Consider the following 22875-nt stretch of genomic DNA (forward strand, 5'->3'; position numbering starts at 1 on the left):
TTTTAAAGTCTGCTCATAAAATTCCTTTGCTGCCTCCTACTGTATTATTTAAGTGCCATTACTTAAACTCAATCATAAAACAAATGAAAAATGGGAAAGGAGAAACAATGAAAGGTCACAACTAGGCAACAGTATTCATTTCCAGAATTAGCATGTAGTTATAACAAGTCACTTTGTCTTTTTTAAAAAATACGGTGTGGAAGGGGAGGGCGTGGGCAGAAAAGGGGGTTAAGAAAACATCATTACCCTCCTTGCATAGTAAGCGTTAAACTCGTCTCCGATTCGCCGCAACTCTTGGGCGATCCGTATCTCCGGGCGCATATCTGCAGGTTCAGCCTGCCTCCTGGAAGCTGCATCAGAACAAACAAAACAAAAATCACACTGTGGTCCATGGATCACTGGGAAAGTTCCAAAGCTAAGTCTCCAAAGGCAAGCCCATCTCACACACTCTTTCACGTTTCTGGGAGCTCCCTGACTTCAAGAACTACAGCCATGTATTAAAGATTAGAGTGGCACAGTCTTCTACATAACTCTGGTTAAAGAATACGAGATATAGAATAAAATTTCCTTTTTCAAAACTGGAGATTCAGAATTGCTGAATTCATTCCGACCCATTCATACAGACTTCCATTTCAAGAAGCTACTCACAAGAAAATGGAAAATCCTGCCAAAGAAATAGGCTTGAAACATAATTATAACAGAACAATTTAGTTTTTCAGTAAAATAATCATTCTGATCTTATTACAAGGTAAAAATTCCTATATAACTTTCAAACATTATCTAAAAATATGAGGTGAAATGGCTGTCCCATTCAAAGCCAAATAAGCGAAACCCCGAGAAACCTGAATGAGTTGGTTTCTATGAAAGCAGGTACGATGATACAGACAGCTGTCTTCAGAAGGGCTACCCCAGGGCCAAAGGAAAGCATAATTGCATGTTTTGTCTCAATATTAATGCATCCAATCAAGATGAGCTCAAGTCTGCAAACACCACATGGAGAGAAAAAATGTTTTTGGGTCTAAGAGCAAAGGCATTTCTGAAAGGAGAAGAGAGAGGGAGGACTGCCCTTTCATTAAGCTGTCACTAACATTCACACCCAGTACATTCATCTGTGTACTAATGAAACCATTAAAAGCCATGTGACAGCCAAAATTGAAGGAGAACAAAAATGTGAGTTGTCAAAAGATCCCATTATGCATTAGGAAGATTATATTCTCCATGTGCCACCAGGAAAGCATTACACTGAGGCTAACAGTTCAGTAACGTGTACAGGAAACGAGATAATATTCTTGGATTTCCACCACTATTCACGTGTAACTTATGCTAACTTACTGTAAAAACGGGCACACCGTACTCACAATTAAACACACGTATTACGTTTTCACCAGAACAAAATATGTAAAAACCTATGATAACAGGATTTTGCAATAATAAGGAACATAACGTCCTGTTTTTTTTTTGTTTTTGTAAAAGGCCGGTAAAACTGACACTGATTCAGAGCTCTATAAAAGCACTTAAAAGTGAACACTTTGAAGAGTTTTTGCCAATTCCTCTAAAATCTCTTGCCTCATCTTCTCTGACCCCAGCCCCTTCCCAAGTGAATTTAACAATAATCCCACAAAAGGAGGAACTGCTGTAGGAAGCCCTGTGGAGAAGCACAAAGGCTGATGAACAGGAAATTTTTAGGATGTCAGGCATGGCCTCTGAATACAGCCAATCATACAAAATTTACTTTGATTGTACCTGTGTCACACAAATGTTTCTAACAAATCTGTAAAAAGTCTTAAAATTAGTTTTTGAACTAAACTGGGAGAAAACAAAATCTCTGGGTAGATGGGATACCAGGTGATGCTGATGTCATAGTTCCTTTCCCTGGGCTTACCGCCCTTTAAAGAGCTACTCTTTTTAAGTGTTCATTCCCTGATTTAGAAGCTTTTAACAAGTCAGTTTACCCTTAGGGGAAGAAGAAAAGTGTGTTTTGTTTGGGCACCCACTGCACAAGGGTCTCATGCAATCCTCCTAAAGGAGATGCGCCTACCCATACGCACAAATGAATGGCCAGCCAGCAAGACACCATCACTCACCTCTCCTGAGCTTCAAGCTCCACCTGTTTCTGTCTACAAATGACTGACAGAGAAAACTGCCTTCAACCCCGGAGTCAGAAGTGAAGAAAACACCAATTATCAAAAGGATATCTGTGAACTACAGATTGATGTTTTATAAAGTTGGCAGACTGGTAAAAATTGCAGGCCCAGTTACCCAATACTTAATACATCAATGATATTCACAAATCCACTCAACAAACACAAACACTCACATGCCTGACATTGTTCTAGGAGGTGCTCTGGGTATAGCAACAACAGAGGCCATGCCCTGCTCCCACGGGGCTTACCTCCTTGTGGATTAACCGCTTGATTTCAACTAACTGCTAAATTTCTTTGGGACAAGGAGACATATTTTATACTTTTTATAAGACAAAACAAAAATAACTCCCCCCATCAATTTCCCCCAACTCGTAAATAAAGTCCACTGGATTCTCTTTAACACCTTGGCTTGTGTCTGTGGTTTAGAAGCTTCCACGGCTTGTGCTTGGGCTGGCAATTGCAAACACCACCAAATACCATCAAAGGGGCAGTCTCTGTCAGAAGCCAACCTATCAAAACTAGCACTTAGTGAATACATTCAACATAGCCAGCAGGCAGGAGCTTTTAACAAGTTAGCCAATTTCAACTTATTCATCTTAAGAGATAAATGCCCTGCTGGCTTTGGCAGAAGCAAATAAGCAAATGGCCTGTTTCTTGTACAAAAAGAAAAGTTCAGTAGTTAACATTAATTAGCCTAAACAAATTCATGGATATAAACACATCCCTAAGCTCTGGCAGGGAGAAATAGAGAGGGGGTGTGTGTGTGTGTGTGTGTGTGTGTGTGTGTGGTGTGTGTGTGTGTGTGGTGTGTGTGTGTGTGGGGTGTGTGTGTGTGTGTGTTATAGGAGGCAGTACTGTTACAAGTCCCTAAGCAACTCTGATGCAGATGGTTTCCCAACCAGACCCTGGTGGGCAAAAGGTAAGAAACCATGGCAATGCCCTGGAGCCCTGAGACATTATCTTTAGCATTTCAGAGTTAGGAGAGTTGTATTAACCAAAGATAATGGTTTAGAGACTATGCTTATACTGGAATTGCATATACTGGAATGGGCAACAGCTACAGATTACTAAGACAGCTATCAACTGTACTTAGGTGTCGTTTTAAAAAGTTATTATGGAAATAGATACTATAAATTCACTTTGCAAAAAAGACTGATCTGTGGGGGCTACTCTAACTAGCACCTATCACTTTTTTTTTTTTTTTAAAAGCCGGTGTTTTTTCGAGAAGCAAATATAGTTATTTCTTGAATCTATAAACCTAAAAGTAATGGCAAACATCCTGCAATAAAACCTAGCTAGTATGCACACAGTAGTACATGGCTACGAAGACTACATGACAAAAACACTTATTTTGACTACGTTAGCCCTATTTCTAGATTTTAAAAGGGTAGTTTCAATCTGTTAATACAGTGCAACATAAAGTTCAATTATTTCTTAAGTGACAAAATACCTTCTATGGGGATAGAGGAAGCCTCTCTTTAACTTCATGACTAATTTAATGTTAGTGAGTCTCACACCACATGACATCCACCAGAACAAATGAATGGGGTCTGGAAGCCCCACAGTGGCACTGATCAGCGCGAGAATTAAGTTTTTTATTTCCTTTAGCGTCGGTTTGCTTTGCCACCACGATGGCAAAGGGATCCACTGGAATGGTCTTCCAAAAGTGTGCCTGGAGCCCATGGGGTTTGGGATACAGAAATCTCCAAACACACGTTGCTCCACCCTCACTCCTAGAATCTTACCTGGATACTCAACCCAATTCCTCCCATCCTAACATATTCGAGCTATCAAAAAGATAGCTTAGGTTGACATTTCTAGTTTATGAGGAAAGTAAGTACCAAGCATAAATATTTTATTTTGCTATCTGCAATATGTCTGACTGTCATAAATGTTGATACCTGGTCAATAAAATGGCTTTATTTGAAATGAAAGCTCTTACTCCGTAGGAAGATCAAATTTTTAACTTGGCAATTTTATGAGAACATAAAAAATTCTTCAAAGGGGAAATTCTGATGAGGTGCATTTTTACCCACGGAAAAGGTAGTTTCAGCATTTATGAAAGTACTTCACTCCATAAACCCGGCACTAATTTTTTTTTTTTTAAAGCACAAATAAAATATAAAGTGCTCTCGAGGTAAAGCAGCTCCAAAGCTGCAATCTGCAGCAAAAGCTCCAATCCTGCAAGCAGCAGACTCAGGCAGAGGGGACTTCCGAGGCAGGTCCATGTTTTCTTTCTCTTTACTTGTTTAAAAAAAAAAATCCCACTAATCAAAACTTTTATAATGCAATGTGTCAGATACAAGCAATTTTTTCCAAAAGTGTGCCCGCGGAATCTTCAAACTTCTTAGAAATCATGTTTTGAAGTCCAGAACTTACTGGTAACATTATTTCCTATGGGAAAATACCATGAAGTATCCTTAATCCATTTTTGGAGGAGTGGGGAGGGCATTTTCCAACACCAAGGAACCTCAGTTGTACTCAAAGGTGCATGTTTCTTAACAAACTATTCTGGCTCAGCAACAGACTACTTTTAAACTCAAAGTAATTTAAAATCTTAAAAGTTCAACAACTGAAAAATTAATACCGTGGTTAAGTGGTTGATAGTGAAATCAGGCTGGGGCTTTCACAAAGGACTTTCTGTAGCGCCAGCAGCCACGGCAGGAAATTTATTTTTTTTAAAGAGAGATTGTCAATTCATAATGAGCTCTGTATCAGTCAGGCTAAACTTTCTGATTTCTCTTTAATGTCCAAGAGCTTCTACTCCAAAAGCCTCTACCCCAGTGCTCCAAGGAAATGAAGTCACATCATGACATTCTCTCTCCAAAACCCAGTCGTTCTCGGTGACGATGCCATAAAGTGACATCTAATGACAGGTGTGTGTACTGGGCGGCAGGGGCATGCCACACACAAGCATCCTCAACTGCGCCTCAGTCTGGGAACGAGGCTGGTGCGACCCTCATTTCCGAGGGACAGCTGCTGTTTTAGTTCCCGTCTTATCATTACTGGAGTTTCAAGTGTAGTACCAGAAACCAAATTAAAACTCACGGGAACGCTTCACTCCAGATGTTCAGATATCTACAAACACTCGGGTAGAATCAAGATTAGATTTTCAAGTAATCGGCGTGAATTAAGCTTTGAATCGATAGTCAACTCAGAACTGAGAAAGGATTTTACACACAGAATAGAACATACTTTGTCAAAAAGTGCACATTCTGTCTGGCACTTGTGGGAAACAGCCAGGCACAGCCGGGGACTGCAGGGCTGTGAGGAGAAAGAAGGCCTGTCCTTCAGACATTGCAGGGCTGTCTACCTTTACGCTCTGGACAGATTCTGCTTTAACCACCAAAAGCAATTAAGGATCCTGTAAAGGGCCATTTCTTTGTGGAGTCTGAAACCAGCTTTCAACCAATTCCAAGAGCTACTCCGAAAACGTTTAGAGAAGACACGGCCTCTGTCTGCAGGTGGGCTCTCTGAAGCTGACATTCATTTAGAGAAAGAAAAATTCCACGATGTTTATTCAACTTTGTAAGTCTCCATCTTTAAATATCTTCAGAAATCTCTTTCTAAATTCAGAGTTATCCAAAGCTTACAAGAGGAGGGACGCAACAGACCAGCCCACTAATGTTTCCTTATGAGACTCACCTGTGTGATGGAACGGTTTCTAGTCCCAGTTAGCTATAAGGCAAAGGACAGCAACGCCATCAGCGTTTGCGGTAAATGCTATCAGAATAACGGTTGAAATCCTCAACTCTGATGGTTCTCAGAAATAAAATAAGCAAGAAACCAACGACACACACACACCTCCCTCCAGGTCTATTTCTCACTTATATCATTTTATTTTTTGGCAATCCCAATCAATTCCGCTGAGCCACTGGATGAAAATAAAAGTTATGAGAAATAAAGTGACAGGATTAGTACTCAAAGTTTCCTCAATCTGTCTCCCTGGAACACATTTGTGTCAAAAGCCTGGGCAGTCACATGAATTCAAGACGGTGTTTCAAAAACAGCTGCTGGAATAAAATACTATCAATAATAAAGTTTATGAGATGAGGCCAGTGTTTTCATACTTATTCTTTCAACGTGCACTGCCCACTGCCTTTATGGGGCCATGGTCAAAAGAAACAGCTTTCATCAATTTCCAGCCTGACCATTTGGAAACTGACAGTAAACCAAGGCTGTGAAGTTGGACAGAAGTCTGGAAACTAGTGTTCATGAGATTTTTTTCCCTCTTTCACTATTATCTGTCCCTTATAATAAAAACACAAGTCTAAAGACATTAAGATTAATGCGTTATGCCTTTTTACTCATTTCTCATTCAACATCAGAACTAATTATCCATGTCACCAGAGCTGTCCCCGACACACATATTAACATATTTACTAGCAGCTGGAGACAAGCCAGGAACAAACCCAGACTGAGCTGTGTGTGATTCCTATATTCAAGGACATCCCCAGCTGAGTCATGACAGAAGCCCAGCATCTTGTACCATGTGGGAGACCTGGGCAGGAGCCCTCTAAGACTCCCAGCCTGTGTGTCCGCTTCCTGGGACAGATCCACATTTCCTAAGGCACTGCTGTGCTCACTGAAGAACACCGAGTGCTACAAAGTTATTCCTCATAGGGAATTGAAATGTTCCCTTCTAAGCCCCACCTCAATTTTGATTCCGCCCGTGACTATCAAGGAAATCTATGATCCCTCTCAATCACCACCCCGCTTTTCGTCAGTGAACCTGTGCCAAATCTGGTCCTAAACCAGTTCTTTCCATGTGCCTTTTATGACATCCCCTGGGAAGCCCCTTGACTACCTGGCCCCACCTTGGTGTGCTTCTGAAATCGCTGCTCTGAATAGTGTGTGACAGTGTTCTGCCCTCGGTGTTCTGCTGGGGAAGGACACAGGACACTGAATACTGCTACCGCTCCTTAGTTTTTCTACACCAACCTTCGTCCCAGTCTGTCTCTGGGACAGCTGCAGCTCCATTTCTATAGCTTTAGATTATTTTCAGGGGATTAAAAGTGTCTGACCTGTGCCATTTTATTCTGAAAAACAAAAATAATCCCAAAACTAAGGACAGCCAAAAGAAGACCAACCCTGAACTTACTTTAGTGCAAAAACACAAACCCCTATATTTCTTCTACTGACAACGTAAACTATCCAATTTATTTCCCCATAAGAAAACTATATACAATGGTTCACTTAAGACCATTCTTTAGAATTAAAATGGTTAATCTGAAGTTACTGTAAGTTGTTTCCAGCCAAAAAACCAGATCTGGGCAACAGGGGAGGGAGATGAGAATTTAAACTAAAAATATAAGAATTTCTGATGACACAATCAGTGTGGCTTCCTCTATGAAATTTAAAACCAGTAGCAGGAAACTGGTGATTAACATCTTTTCTCCTAAACTCACATTAAGGTCTCCAGTATTCCTGTTTTCACCTCCATGATAAGAAAGACCAAGACTCAGGTCAAAAATAAGAGCAAAACCAGAATCCTAAAAAGCTACCCCTTCGGCAGTTTTTAAAACAAAAATGGAAAAAGCCTATCAATTTTATGTACATGGTTAAAACTTACAATGGTGATATACAAAGTGAAGTACAACTTAACACAGGTGTGATTACTGATAACACACTGTAGAGCTGAGACATAACGAAAGCTTCTCACTTAAAGTCACAAAAGGCAGCTGCTTCTTTTTATCCCATTTTGAATAAAAAGGAAAGCTTTTCACCTTGATTATGCTAACCATTCCAGTGGCCACTGAACTTCCCTATGAAGGGCAATTCCGAGGGAGGATCCAGTGGCCTCATCTGTAAACCACAAAAATGTTGTATAAATAAATTGTGCCATGTCTTCCCAGACAGATGACTTTTTTTTTCACAGAAGGAAAAGAACGGGAGGTAAAGTCTTCCTTAGCACAAGTGCAAGTTAAGGATGTATAGAATTCTGTGCTGAAAGACTGTGTTCTGGTGCTTTTGAAGGTCTTCCATGTGTTTGGGTTCACACATTCCTCCTCCTCCTCCTCCTCCCCGATGCCCCCACTTTCCAGGGCAAACACAGCTGCTACCCAGTGAGTCTGTATCCTAGACGAGAAACACACTGTGTGATACAGGTAGAATTGAGATTGTTCTGGCCGGGTGCAGTGGCTCACACCCGTAATCCTAGCACTTTGGGAGACTGAGGCGGGCAGATCACTTGAGGTCAGGAGTTCGAGACCAGCCTGGCCAACATGGTGAAAACACGTCTCTACTAAAAAAATACAAAAATTCACCAGGCGTGGTGGCACCTGCTTCTAATCCCAGCTACTCAGGAGGCTGAGGCAGGAGAATCGCGTGAACCTGGGAGGCGGAAGTTGTAGTGAGCTGAGATCGCGCCATTGCACTCCAGCCTGGGTGACAAGAGCGAAACTCCGTCTCAAAAACAAGAAACCAAAAAAAAAAAAACACAAGAATTGGGATTGTTCTAACTCAATGTAGGCCAGTTCCCCATAGGCACCAACTTCCCACACTGCTGTGACCACTGCGGAAGGGCCATGGCCCTAACACTGAGATTTCCAGGCAGGCTGAGGCATTTGCCCCAGGGTTGTTAACAGGCCTACGGGAGGACCAAGGCTGGGCTGGGTCACCTGCTGGAACCTTCCACTCCACACCTTACACTAGAGGAGCAGAGGAACACAAAGATGAGTCAACACCTTGTACAGTGTATGCCAGGCTTTCTTTGCAGAGGACAGAGTTCTAGGCACAAAATGAGCACACTGGTGAAATCCAAGTGAAAAGAGAAGGAACTGCTGGCACTCATATATTGCATTAAATGCCAATAAGAGTATCTTTAAATCAACAAATATTGCACTCATGCTATGTATCAAACTTTTTCTTAAGTTGGTAAGTTGCTTTGACTTATTTAGTAGAATTTATGCTCAAGTATCAGTAAAAATGAGGTGTAAACTCACACATATACTAACATTGTATCTATTCAGAATTCACTACTAGACTACTTCAGGTTAATGCCTTTTTCAAGGGACCAAATAACAGACAAATCAACAAGAAAATACACTTTTAGTCTTTTCTCCACCACACTTAATCCCACAGAAAAGTAACTCACTCAACAAATCAGGTTGTTGAGCTTGGCTCATCTCAGACACCTTCGCAGATGCACATGCCTAAGAGAAAATCAGATTCCATCCACTTAAGCTGCCTTCTTTAAAAAAAAGTATCCAACCACTCCTTAAGTCTTCTATAAATTGCTAATAGTAAAATGTTTTAGGAACTGGAATGGGAAGCATGTTATGACCCAGTAATACATTATATTTTGGGGAGAAAAGGCCCCAAGGTAAATAGCTGAAATCCTTACATTGAACGTATTTCCATTTAACACACACTCTTATCAGCTTGAAATGATTTTTTTTTTTTTTAATTTTAGCTTCAAAACCATTTCACTCCTAAGAAAGGGAAGTCCAAACTAAACCAACCATTATGTACTGTGCAGAGGGCAGTCTGCCAGCACCAAAGACACAAGTTCAACCTGGGGGTCCAACACCAAGCACAGCCCAGACTCATGTCCAAATCCCCAAGTTCGGTTTCCTCACTCTGAAAGTAATGTCAAGTCCCCACTGCAAGGTTTGCAGACACAGCACTTGCAGTCGACTGGCTGGCAATGACTGTGAGCGCAGATGTGTGACTGAAAGGGAGACGTGCTCCATGGGAAGCCCTCACTCCTGCCTCGTGGTCCACACAGAAAGGCAGAACTGGAGAGCTGCATGCCAGCAGCCCTGTCTCAGGGCTATTTCTCGCCACACCTGTCTTCGCAAACCACAACTCTACTCACGAATCATGTGGATCTGGTCCAAGGCAGAGAAGAGAAAATACAAAGCACATTTTGGTTTCCCAGAGGACATTGGGGAAACAAATTCATTCTAAGCAGATACTTAAAACCACGAAGGCCTGGCCTCTTACAAACGGGTTAAACTGGGTAAACGTTGTTTGTACTGACTGTTTACTTCTGCTACCTCATAGTATGTGAAAAAAGGTTACCAAGAAGGATCCATAACTCACTCACTCAGAAATACCAGAATTTTGATTATCAATGGCCAATAGTCTGTTTAACTGCCTTCTCACTAAAGGAGTTTAATTACCTCAGGGAAAAGAAGGAAAAAGCAGTTGTAGAAGTCTTGATTTCATTCACACAATGAACACTCCTAAGGTTAAATCAACGAGCAACCAATGTACCCCTTATTCTGGGAAAAAGTACTAAGTTTGGATTGCAAGAAAAAGTACTTGAGTCTATGTCTCACATCTCAAGACACATTTTGAACTATAGTCAAGTTTCTGCCAAATCAAATGGGCCGTCTCCAGCAGGTGTCCCCAACTCAGCCCCAGTTCAGAGAGAGCTGGGGTGCGGCGGGTTTCCAGATGTCTCTCCATGATTTACCCAAGAAGCTGAGGTTCTTCTCAGGTGATGTTCGGTTCACTGGCAGGTTAGCGGTGATTCAGACCTCCTCTTCCCAACCCCTCCAGGCCAGTTTCTAGAAAAGATGTTCTTTTTTGCTTGCTTGTTTGTTCTGGGACCCAGGAGATTAGAATTGTAGTAGCATTTCCAGATGAATTCACTTCCCTAGAAGTTTCCTATACTCCTGGAACGACAACTCCTTTCCACGGAAAGCAGTACAGAGCACTTCATTACAGTCATGCTCACTAACCTGCCAGGGCTGAGGGCTCACTGAGGGGCAAGGGAAGACTGCTGTGTGAGTTTCCACCAGGCGCCTTCTGCCGATTTGCTTATGGAAAAACTCCCCATGACCCTCAGAGGTGAGCACTATGAACTCACTTGATGGCTGAGGAAGCTGAAGCTCAGATGGACTCACTGCTCCACCCAGGTTCCATGCAGGGTGGGCAGGACCGGACCCAAAACCTGCTCCAGACCCAAGGGCAGCCTGTGGGGGAGACAGCTACCAAGAGCAACCTGCCAGTACCGAATCCCATGATCCTGCCCGATGGAGATGTTCCCTGAGAGATTACTCACTTTGCAAAAAACAAAAAGGCAGACCCCAAAAGAGTAAATTAGGGGGCAAATGTTCACCCGGAGTACTTTCGGTGATGGTCCTGATGGGACCAAAGCTTGATCAGCCTGGACAAAATGTTTACCAATGCAAAAGACATAACGGTTAACACTGAATCACACAAACAAGGTACGCATGCCCAGTGACAGGCTGCTGGGAACACCGAAGACAAAGATTAAAATTATAAAGAGCGAAAGTTTTAATAAGTATTATTTACTAAATTTGTTCTGATTATAAACATAATACTAGTTATGACAATTGCATACATACACAAAGGCACACAGAAAAGACGACCTGTGGCCAGGAGCAGTGGCTCACACCTGTAATCTCAGCACTTTGGGAGGCCGAGGCGGGCACACCACTTGAGGTCACGAGTTCAAGGGCAGCCTGGCTAACACAGTGAAACCCTGTCTCTACTAAAAATACAAAAATTAGCCGGGCGTGGTGGTGGGCGCCTGTAATCCCAGCTACTCGGAAGGCTGAGGCAGGACAATCACTTGAACCCGGGAGGTGGAGGGTGCAGTGAGCTGAGATCATGGCACCGCATTCCACCCTGGGTGAGAGAAAAAGGGAGAAAAGACCACCTGTAACCAGAATACAACGATACCCACTAGTGACAGTTTAATGTATTCTTATATTTTTGACATGCCAATGAACTTCTTTAATACTAAACTAGACTATCATAAATAATCTTGCAGTTTTTTAAAACTTAACTTTAGGCAAACAGGCATTTCCCCTATGCCATTATTCTTAACACCAGGAAGACAGCACCAGTCTGCCAAATAAAAAAGGGCAGAATAATGTAGATTCTCCCCTTCCATTAGAGGACCAAGGATAGTCGTTTGGCTGTATAAACAATGCTGTGATGAACCCCCTTGCATGTATGTTTCTGCTAGCATTTCCTGAAAAAAAAAAAAAAAAGGAAATGCTACGTATTCTGCTCTGTACCTGCAGTGCAGGGTCTGAGAGATGTGGGTGGCACAGAGCTTACATCCAGCATAGGACCAAGCCTGTGAGGTCTCCAAGGACAGGTGCTTGGCTTCTGTCCACAGTGTGATGAGACTTGCAGAGAAGGCAGGCAGTCTGAGGTCAGATGTTCCACCACAAGTCTCAGCCATTGACTGAGCAGGGACCAGAAGTGGATTAGGCTAGAAATGTCATCACATGAGGAATACATTGAGAGACTGAGGCTGGCCTAACAAAGAAGGAATGGAGACAACTTAATTCTGGTGTGGGAGGTGGAGATGGGTAGGGAGAGGTGGTGGTTCAAAGCGAGTCCTGTGACAGGCAGGACGACCACAGCATGGGGTATGTGGAGACTGGGCCAATGATCAGATTTAATGGTTTTAAAGTAGGTCAAGCAGCAAGGCATCAGAATGTACAGCATTCAACTGGCAATTAGGTGTACATCTCTAACCCTACCACAAGTACCCTAAATATAAAACAAGTCAGAATCTTTAGTAAGAAGTCCCCCCTAAGGCATGTAAAATCGGACTTGGGTTACCCAGACATTTTCAGGAGTGATGTTTGAAAGCAGCACAGAGCACACCCTATGGACACACCACGAGAGTCACACACAGTAGAGTTACAGCAATAGATATTATGGTTATCATCTGAAAAAGGAGGCCTGGATCACGGCTAAATCTCTTTCCATCGTTGTAAGTCTGTTATTCCATATAGAGAGTAAAAAGAAAGAGGGAAAGAAGTAACTTCTAAAATTCATAGTAGTCTTTGCAGTCAGAGCCAATTGATACTGCTATGGTATGAATATTACATCCCCCCAAGACTCTCGCTGAAACCTAACCTTGAAGGTGATGGGTGTTAGGAGGTGGGGCCATTGGAAAGGGATTAGAGATCTCACAAAAGAGACCCCAGAGAAACCCTCACCCTTTTTATCACTCGAGGACACAGCTCGAAGGTGCCGTCTAAGTGGCCCTCACCCCACACACCAAACCTGCTTTCGTCTTGGACTTATCGCCCTCCAGAATTGTGAGAAATAAACTTCTGTTGTTTATAAGCCACCCAGTCTCAGGTATTCCTTCAGAGCAGCTCAAAGGGACTAAGACAAATAGTCACCATCAACACTTAAAGGAAGCTGTAGATCTCGAGTTCCACTAAGGCAGAGAAGCCATCTCCCCAGGTCCTTCCTCTCCCAACTGAAGACCTGAGACAGAACCCCAGATGACCCTAGTCAGAACACAACGAGCAGGCCCAGGAAAACTGAAGTGGGAAATAGGACGGGCTGCTGGGGACCTCAGGACGTGAGGGATGACGGACAGGGAGTATGCCATTTTCCTCACTCCCATGTATCCTGGACAGCATGCTGCAGAAGAAACCTCCGACTGGGCCTCTCCAAGAGGCATAGATAACAGCTCCATGGGAGGCCTCTTCTCCATCGCCAAGGGACTGAAAAGAGGGTGACCTAACAACAGAAAACCACTTCATGATTCCTGCCCTACTCCAGCCAAATAGCAATGGGAAAACCACAACACCCCTGGCAGCAGCTCCACAGCGCAGCATGGCCAGAGTGGGGAGTTGATCTTCCAGCCCATCCCCAGCCCAGGGGACGCAAGGGGTGCTCTGATTCCACCACCAGATGGTGTCAGCAGGCCGATCTCCCGGATCCTGCCCGGCAGAAGCAGGCAGAGATGATCCGGCTGCCTTGCCAGAGCAGTGTTAGTAGGACAGTTATCTAACTCCCCTCCCAGGGTAACATTAGTGGGGCTAAGCAGTGAGCAGTGAGCTAAGCCTCCACCTCTACTAAACAGCAAGGTGTGGGCACAAGGTGGGATTAGTTAGTTGACATGATATTACATACACCCACTGAACCAGACAGTGCAAAACAAGGTTCATGGGCCCACCGGCTTTCCCAGCCCTAGCCTTGGGTATCTGGGCACCCAGTGGGTACTGAGTCTCCACCCTATCTGACTAATTAAAGAGAACAAAAGAGAACTCCCCGACCCAGCATCAAAGAGGGAGAATCAGGTAATGGAAAGTGGGCCTGGCTGGCATGTTGTACCCAACTCCCCCACCCTTGGTGGTGGGGGGGGGGGGGCAGAGGGAAGCTGAGTTCTGGCCTCTACTCTGCAGAAACAAGGTGTGAGGCAGCCCTCTACGGTCTCCCTGCTTCCTGGTGTCAGCAGTGGCTGAGGGAGCCAAGCTTACACACCTCCCCCAACAATTGGACACAATAAAGCAGTGTGCACCGGGGCCCCTATTTTGCTTGGAAAGTACCAGCAAGGCCAAGGAGGAATCTGAACTTCCAACTTACCTAGTAGAAACAGGCAGAAATCATAGAATTGAAAAATATAATTAAACATAAGTTTAAAAATCCGTGAATATGAGGCAAAATCAATAGAATTTACTCAATCTGAAGAGAGAGAAAATATACTGGAAAAAAATGAACAGTCTCAGGGACTTACAAGACTAACAAAAGCACTAACATTCTTATCATCAGAGTTCCAAAGGAGAGGAAGGGACTGGAAAAGTATTTGAAGACATAATGGCTGAAAACTTCCCAAACCTGGCATAAAACATGAAACTCCAGATTCAAGATGCTGAGTGCACCCCAAAAAGCATAAACCCAAAGAAACCCATGACAAGACACATCACAATTAAACTTCTTAATATAAAAGACAAAGAATCTTGAAAGCAGCCACACAGGAATGACACACAACTTAGTTGAGAACACCAATTCAAATGACAAGGGATTTCTCATCTAAAACCATAGGGGCCAGAAGAAAGTGGCATGTTTTCCAAGTACTGAAAGATACATCAGCGGCGAATTCTATCTTCAGTGAAGATATCCTTCTGGACTGAAGGGGAAATAAAGACATTCCTGGAAGCAGAACTCAGAGGAGTTGTTACTAACAGACCTATCATTAAAGAACTGAGGAAGTTCTCTAAACGGAAAGGAAATGACAAAAGAAGAAAGCTTAGAACTTCAGAAAGGAAAGAACATTGGAAGGGGAAACATGGGAGTGACCATTAGTAGACCAACAGTACTTTCTTAAATCATATTTGATGATTGAAGCAAAAATCACACCACCAACTCATTCAGTGCTCAATGTACGTGGAGGAAACTTAGACAATTATATTTGAAAAATGGGGCTAAACGAGCCTAAAGAAAAGTAAGGTTTCTATTCTTCAGCTCCCGTCATAGAATGCTGTGACCATTGATACCAGCAGACTTAGAATATATATTCCACGCATATACTGTTAATACCTGGAACAACCACTAAAATGATACAGAGCACTATATTTTAAAACGCCACAAACAAGTCAAAATGAAATCCTAGAAAATGTTTGCATAACCCACAGGAAGGTTAAAAAACAAAAAAAGAAACAAAGAACAGAGGAAACAGAAGACAAATAATAAAAAGGCATTTAGACTTATATATCTTATGTTAAATGTAAATGGTCTAGACCATGTAAGAGACAGATTTGGCAGACCAGATAAAACAGGTTTATCTAAACACATGCCATATATAAAAAACTTACCTCAAATACAACATATGCAGACTGAAAGTGAAAGGATGGAAAAAGGTAATACTATGTTAACTATGTTAAAGGTAATACTATGTTAACATTAATACATTAATGTTAAAAAAGCAGAAGTGCTACTAATACCAAATAAAGTACATTTTACAGCAATGATAGAAGACTGGATCCAACATGAAGACATTTTAAATGTGTAAACTCCAAACAACAGCCCTCAAAAGACATGAAGCAAACTCTGACAGAGCTGAAAGGAAACAGCTGGAGATTTCAGCACCACATTCTCAGCAACTGACAGAACAAGACAGTAAAATCAGCAAGGACAGACAAGAACTGAACAACACAACCAACCAGTAAGATCTGAATGATGTATATATAACGAACACTCTACCCAATGGCAGCAGAATACAGATTTTTTTTCAAGTACCCATGCAGCATGGACCAGTCACCAGAAGACCATATCCTGGGCTATAAAACAAATCTCGACACATTTGTAAAACTGAAATAGTATAAATGTGCTCTCTGACCATAATAGAATCAGAAAGAAAACAGTAACAGAAAACAGGACAGTCTCAACAGATTTGGGAAAAAAACACACTTCTAAATAACCTAGGGTCAAAGAGGAGGTCTCAAAGGAAATTTAAAAATATATAGAGAGAACTCAATGAAAATGAAAACACAACATACCAAAACACATGGGATTGAGCTAAGTAGTGATGAAAAGCAAACTTCTAGCGCTGAATAAATGCTTACATTAGAAAAGCGAAAGGGTTAGGTAAGACTCCACCATCTCTGGTCCTGAGACATGGCCCCTCGGTTTGTGGATGGCAGTTCCAAGGTGAATGGACAGCATGCTGTTTGGAAGGCTGCCCTTCTAATTGAAGAAAATCATTTTGCTTTTGAGTTGTTTATAGCTTATAATTGAGTAAAGCATACTTTCGTGAGCAAAATTTACCTTTCTCTCTGAGTTCTCCAAAATTTGGAAACTACTCATGAGTATTCTTATTTTATGGCAATATAGTTATTTGCATAAGTTCAGTAAGAATCTGTTTTCTTTTGTAACAGTCACCAAAATAGACCATATCCTGAGCTACAAAACAAACCTTGACACATTTAAAAGAACTAAAATTGTACAGAGTACGTTCTATATGCAATTGGACACGTGGGTTGTTTTACCAAGGCTTTGACTGAATGGCGTATTTTCAGATATGACCAGACTGCTTTAAAGAATAAAAAGCCCCTTGAAAAGACAGGCCTGGTACCTGTCTACACAGTTCCCTTACAAGGTTCCTGACCTTCGATAAGCAAAGAATGTCATTTTCCGACAGGCCCAGGAACCTCAAGATACTTTGGGACCTCGAGGAGAACGGAATTCACCCGATTTGTAGGTATTACAAGCAATGTTTGGTGGCAAATTTTCAGCTTGGCTTTCAAGCTTGGAGGCTTCTAAAAGTCCAATCTGAGATTTCTTATGAAAAAATTCCAGCAAAGCCAACTTAAAAAGAGCCTACATGGCCAATCACTTTTCTTGCTGCACTTTAGGCAAATAATCAGGCTAAGTATAATGAGACTAATATGTATTTTGCAAGTAAACTGGTCCTTTATAGGAATGGGGAAACTGGAGAGAAAAAAGTATGCTCCAAAAAAAACTATAATACCTGTTATCAGATTCTAGCCCTAACCATTATTTTTGAGTTTTCATTACTTGCCTACAATTCAAACTGCATCCTGAATTATTTCCTAGCTACAAGTCTCTAAAGAACTGAGTTCTAATTTTCTTCATGTTCTTTTTCATTATAATCCTTATGTGGATATTAACAGTATTTATCTCGTTTTGCTTCTTCCGAGAAAACCAGAATCAAGGTATTCTGAGGACTGCAAATGATTCGTCAAAGCTTGAGAATCTCCCTCATTTGGAATTCCACTGTGCCCAATCTATTTTTCCATTGCCAAGGCACTACTGGTAAAGCTATACAAAATGAAGCACACCCACTAAAGGCTCAGGGATCATGGCAGAAGAGCAAGGCACATGAGACTGTAAGAGCCAGACTGGGGGCGGGAGTGTGGAGGCCAAACAACTCCATCTTGGATGTTAATCTGCTGTGTTGACTTCTGATTAACCCTGGTTTTGGGAATGCCTCCAAGATTTCTATTTTATCTACTGTTCCTTGAGTACGGGCATGCACTTACTGTCAATCCTGTCCTTAGTTTCATATTATCTTATCATCAATCCTGCCCTTAGGCAACTGTCCTATACATCCCTTCTGAAGCATATACACCCTTTCCCTATGGCACATAAGCCCTGGGTCTGGAGGGTAACCATGCAGGGATCTACCATCTCATCTTGAGGCTGCCCAAGATAGTGTTTCTGTTTGTAAATACGTATTAAATGTTTCCTTCTGAGAAAACAGTAAGAAGAAAAGAGAGGAAAGGTCTCAAAACACTATTCCAAGTTTCCATCTCAAGAAACTAGGAAAAGAACCTACCTAGCACAAAGCAAGCACAAGGAAATAATAAACAATAAAATTAATAATAGGAAAGTAGAGAAAAACCAGTGGAACAAAAAACTGGTTAAAAAAAATCAAAACTGATAAACTTTTAGAAAGACTGATAGAGATTAAAAAAGCACAAATTACCAGTATCAGAAATGAAGCAGGAGTTACCACAACAGATCCTGCATCCATTAAAAATATGGGAGTACTACAAATGCTTTTCACATTCATAAATTCAACAACTTAGAAGAAATGGACCAATTCCTCAAAAGCTACAAACTATCAAAACTCAACTGAGAAGAAACAGACAACCTGAACAGTCCTACAAAAACTAAGAAAAAAATAAATATATGATCTAAATGCCCCCTGCCACCCCCCAAAAAAATATCCTGGCCTAGATGGTTTCACTACAGAATTCTACATTGAGAGAAGAATCAATATCAATTTTACACAATCTCTTCCTGAAAATAAAAGAGGGAACCCTTCCTAACTAATTAAGGTCCTGATATAAAAACCAGTCTTAAAAGAAAACAACAGACACCTCTCAAGAACTTAGGCGCAAATACTCTAAACAAAATATCAACAAATTCAATCCAGCAGTGCATGAAAAGAATGACAGACTCTGCCCAGGCAGGATTTGTCTCAGACATCCAAGAGAGACTTAACGTTGCAAATCAATGGAATGCCCCATATCAACAGGTTAACATAAATTAACATCAGGGGCTCACATCAATGGATACAGAAACATTTTATAAAACCTAACACCATCCATTTATGACAAAAACTCTCAGCATTCTGGGAATACAGGTTAAAACTTCCTCATTCTTTTGAAGAGTACTCATATAAAATCTACACTTAGCATCATATTTAATGATTAAAAACAGAAAGCTTTCCCCCTAAGACTGGGGACAAGGTATGGTTGTTTGCTCTCACCACTCCTAGTCAACACAAACACTAGAAGTTCTAGCTAGTGCAACCGGGCAAGAAAATGAATGTACACAGATCAGAAAGAAGACATAAAACTGTCCCTATTTGCAGATCACATAACTATATAGATCTCCCAGGAAATCTATGAAAAACTCTCAGAATTAAGGAGTTCAGCAAACTGCACAACAGAAGGCCAACACACAAAAACCAATTGTATTTCTATATACTAAAACTGAACACATGGATGCTAAGTAGGGCCAGGCGTGGTGGCTCAGGCCTGTAATCCCAGCACTTTGGGAGGTCAAGGCAGGCCAATCACTTGAGGTCAGGAGTTCGAGACCAGCCTGGCCAACATGGTGAAACCCATCTCTACTAAAAATACAAAAATTAGCTGGGTGTGGTGGTGCGTGCCTGTAATCCCAGCTACTTGGGAGGCTGAGGCAGGAGAACCGCTTGAACTTGGGAGTTGGAGGTTGCAGTGAGCTGAGATGGCGCCATTGCACTCCAGCTTGGGTGACAGAGTGAGACTCTGTCTCAAAAACAAACAAACAAACAAACACAAAAACGAGAAGTAAAAGTACAATAAATACTTCTTCTAATCCTCCCTGAGTTCTAGCTGTGCCAGGGCCTTGCCAGAACATGCAAACACAGTGTCCTTCAACAGGTGAATAGTTAAGCAAACTGTGGTGCATCATCTATGGAATACTACTCAGCAATAAAAAGGCACTATTGTTACACAATATGTCCGATTAATTTCAAGGAAATTATGCTGAGTGAAAAAAGCCAATCTCAAAAGGTTACATGCAGTATGATTATACTTATACAGCATCCTTGAAATGACAAAAGTATAGATATGTAGATCAGATGAGTGGTTACCAGGGGCAAGGAAGAGACAAAAAGGTGGCTGTGGCTATAAAAAGGTACCATGAGAAATCCTTGTGGTGGAGTTGCTCTGTAACTTGACTGTGGTGTTGGCCATACAAACCTACACATTTGATAAAACTGAATAGAAGTAAACACTCACAGACACATGAAATGGACTGCATGTGAAACTGATGAAATCTCAATACGGTAGATGGATTCTGTTAATGTAAAATTGCTGGTTGTGACAGCATACTATAATTCGGCAAGATGTTACCACTATAGGAAACTAAGTGAATGGCATATACGATTTCTTTGCATTATTTCCTATAAATGTATGGGAATCTATAATTATCTGAAAAAAAATTGTTTTAAGATGCAAATTTAAAATTGGGTAACTAACAATTAATGTGTTTGGAACTGGTAAAGCAGAATATCGTTCTCTTCTAGCACTTTCTCTTCCCACTTAGGACCTAAAAAGTTTCCTTATTTCTCTTGGTGTCAAACAAGCGACTATGGGGTTTCAGAAACAGAGCTGGGACTCCCTCAAAGACACCTCTATTGCGAGGCTCCAGGCAGCCTGGAGGTGCTGAGGAAGCATGTGCTCTACCATCTACTTTTTGAAGTCCAAATATACCATGGAGTTTAAAGAGGTAAAACAAAACTCCATATTTGCCTGGAGAATGCCGCTGTTTACAATGCTCATTTAATGTTTAAAATGCTCACAAGATTCGGCTGATCACTTTCATTTTCTTAGGTCAACCAAATAACCCAAGGAGTAAGCTTCTTGGAAGTGATGTGCCCTGAGTGGGAAAAGTCAAGTCTTGCTTGCTAGAGCAGCACTGCACACTCCAGCTCCTCTCTCTGTGAGGCCAGCCTGTTGAGATGATACAGAACACCAGCCACAGATCAAATTTTGCATTTTTCTAGTAGCCACGTTTAAAAAGGTAGAAAGAAACAGAGAAAGTCAATATTAAAATACATTTTATTTAATCACCGACGAGCATGACTAGATGCTCAAGGAAGAGGGAGAGAGGTGGCTGTGCTTATAAAAAGGTATCATGAGAAATCCTTGTGGTTGAGTTGTTCTGTATCTTGACTGTGGTGGTGGCCATACAAATCTAAGCCAGTAAATATAAATCCAAACCACAATGAACTATCACCTATATCCTCTAGAATGACTACTGTTAAAACAAAAAAAAAGTGTTGGTGAGTATGTGGAGACATTGGAACCCTTGTGCCCTGTTGGTGGGAATGTAAAATGGCACAGCCTCTATGGAGAACAGCATGATGGTTCCCCCAAAAATTAAAAATAGAATTACCATATGATCTGGCAATTCCACTTCCAAGTATATATCCAAAAAACTTCAAAGCAGAATCCCCAAAAGATATTTGCATACCTATGTTCATAGCAGCACTACTCACAACAGCCAAAAAGCGGAAGCAACCCAAGTGTCCCTGATAACTGAATGGATCCATGAAATATGTGATATACACACACTGGAACAACCTTCAGCCTTAAAAAGGAAGGAAATTCTGACATTCTGCAAGAAAAATAAACCCTGACGACATTATGCTAAGTGAAATAAGCCCGTTATAGAAGGGCAAATATGGTATAAATTTCACTTATATAAGGTACCTGAAGTTGTCAAATTGATAGACAGAAAATAGAATGATGGTTGTCAGAAGCTGGGGGGAGGGAGAAATGGGGAGTTATTTAATGGGTACGGAGTTTCTGTTTTACAAGGTGAAGAAGTTTTGGAGATTGGCTGCACAACAAAATGAGTGACCTGAACACTACTGAACAGTACACTTAGAAATAAATTGTTTAGGTGGTAAATTTTATGCTTTGTATTTTTTTAGCTGCAATACAAGTTTATATTTCATTTAACCTATATATTTAAAATACCATTTCAACATGTAACCCATATGAAAACAATGAAACTATTTTGCATCTTTTTTATTTTCTCAAAATCCAGTGTGTATCAACACTGACAGCACAACTCAGTTCAGACTAGTCCTATGTCAAGTGCTTAATGCTGTGCGTGGCTTCGCTGCTGTGCAGTGCTGAGCTAGACCTTAGCTATCACCACTATGTGGCAATCCTTACAGCTAGATCCAGGTAATTAAAAACATTTTGGCGGAGCAGAGGTCAGGATCTTTTTCTTGCTACCTGCCTTCTTAAACTATTTGTCCTCAGTTAAAAACTGCTCCTTGGAAAGGCTAACAGGCAGAGGTGGATTGACCCGCAACATCTCCTGGGCTTCTCCTCTTTGTCAGGCGCTCGCTAGCATCTGCAGGACATTATTCCCCGCCCAGGGAGCTCACAAACTAAAGGAGGGGTCAGACAATTACCAGCTATAAGAGAAGTACCCACAAGACACTGAGGAAAAAAAAAAGAAGAAGAAAGCCATTAACTCCCATCTGTGAATTCCGATGTGCCAGGGAACAAGTATAAAATTGAAGACATTTACTAACATGACACTAGGGAGCATTCCTCCATATCCTAACTTTTCTCAACTCTTATTTTCAATCGTACCGACTACACTTTAGTGTACTGACTACGCTTTAATTTGCATTAAAAACACATATGGCATAAAACACTCATCCAAAAAGGCACTCAGTAAACCGACACATGTGAGTGATTTTGATAAAAACAATCAGTTATTCACTAAGGTATCATTTGTCAAGTTAATCCTCCCAGAGTGTAAGGAGACTAAAATTGAGGAAAAGTGAAAAAACTGCATCTGTTGCCCAACAGATAAATATATTCCTTGATTCCTTGAATCTGTCTTCAGAAAAATCAGAGACATAAAGGAAAATATGAAAATAGTATTAATACACGTAATTACTATACATTCCTCATAGGACTTTACTTTCTCATTAGAACAAAGATGCAAAAAC

General features: G+C 41.4%; 1 protein-coding gene across 8 annotated transcripts in view; it reads right to left on the bottom strand.

Moving 5' to 3' along the window:
* Positions 1–22875, bottom strand: part of BCL2L11 (BCL2 like 11) — a 46889-nt gene that overhangs the window by 18014 nt on the left and 6000 nt on the right. For 6 of the 8 annotated variants that reach the window (XR_002516841.2, XM_031655371.1, XM_021925188.2 and 3 more), the window contains one exon: positions 247–350. The exons of the other annotated variants lie outside the window; for them this stretch is intronic. Coding sequence is in view for 5 of the 6 variants with exons in the window: in XM_031655371.1 (XP_031511231.1) it covers positions 247–350 (104 nt within the window). In the remaining variant the exon portion in view is untranslated. The remainder of the gene's footprint in view (positions 1–246; positions 351–22875) is intronic. 8 annotated transcript variants of the gene reach the window in all.

The sequence above is a fragment of the Papio anubis genome, chromosome 14, assembly GCF_008728515.1.
Source record: "Papio anubis isolate 15944 chromosome 14, Panubis1.0, whole genome shotgun sequence".
NCBI classification, from domain to species: Eukaryota; Metazoa; Chordata; class Mammalia; order Primates; family Cercopithecidae; genus Papio; species Papio anubis.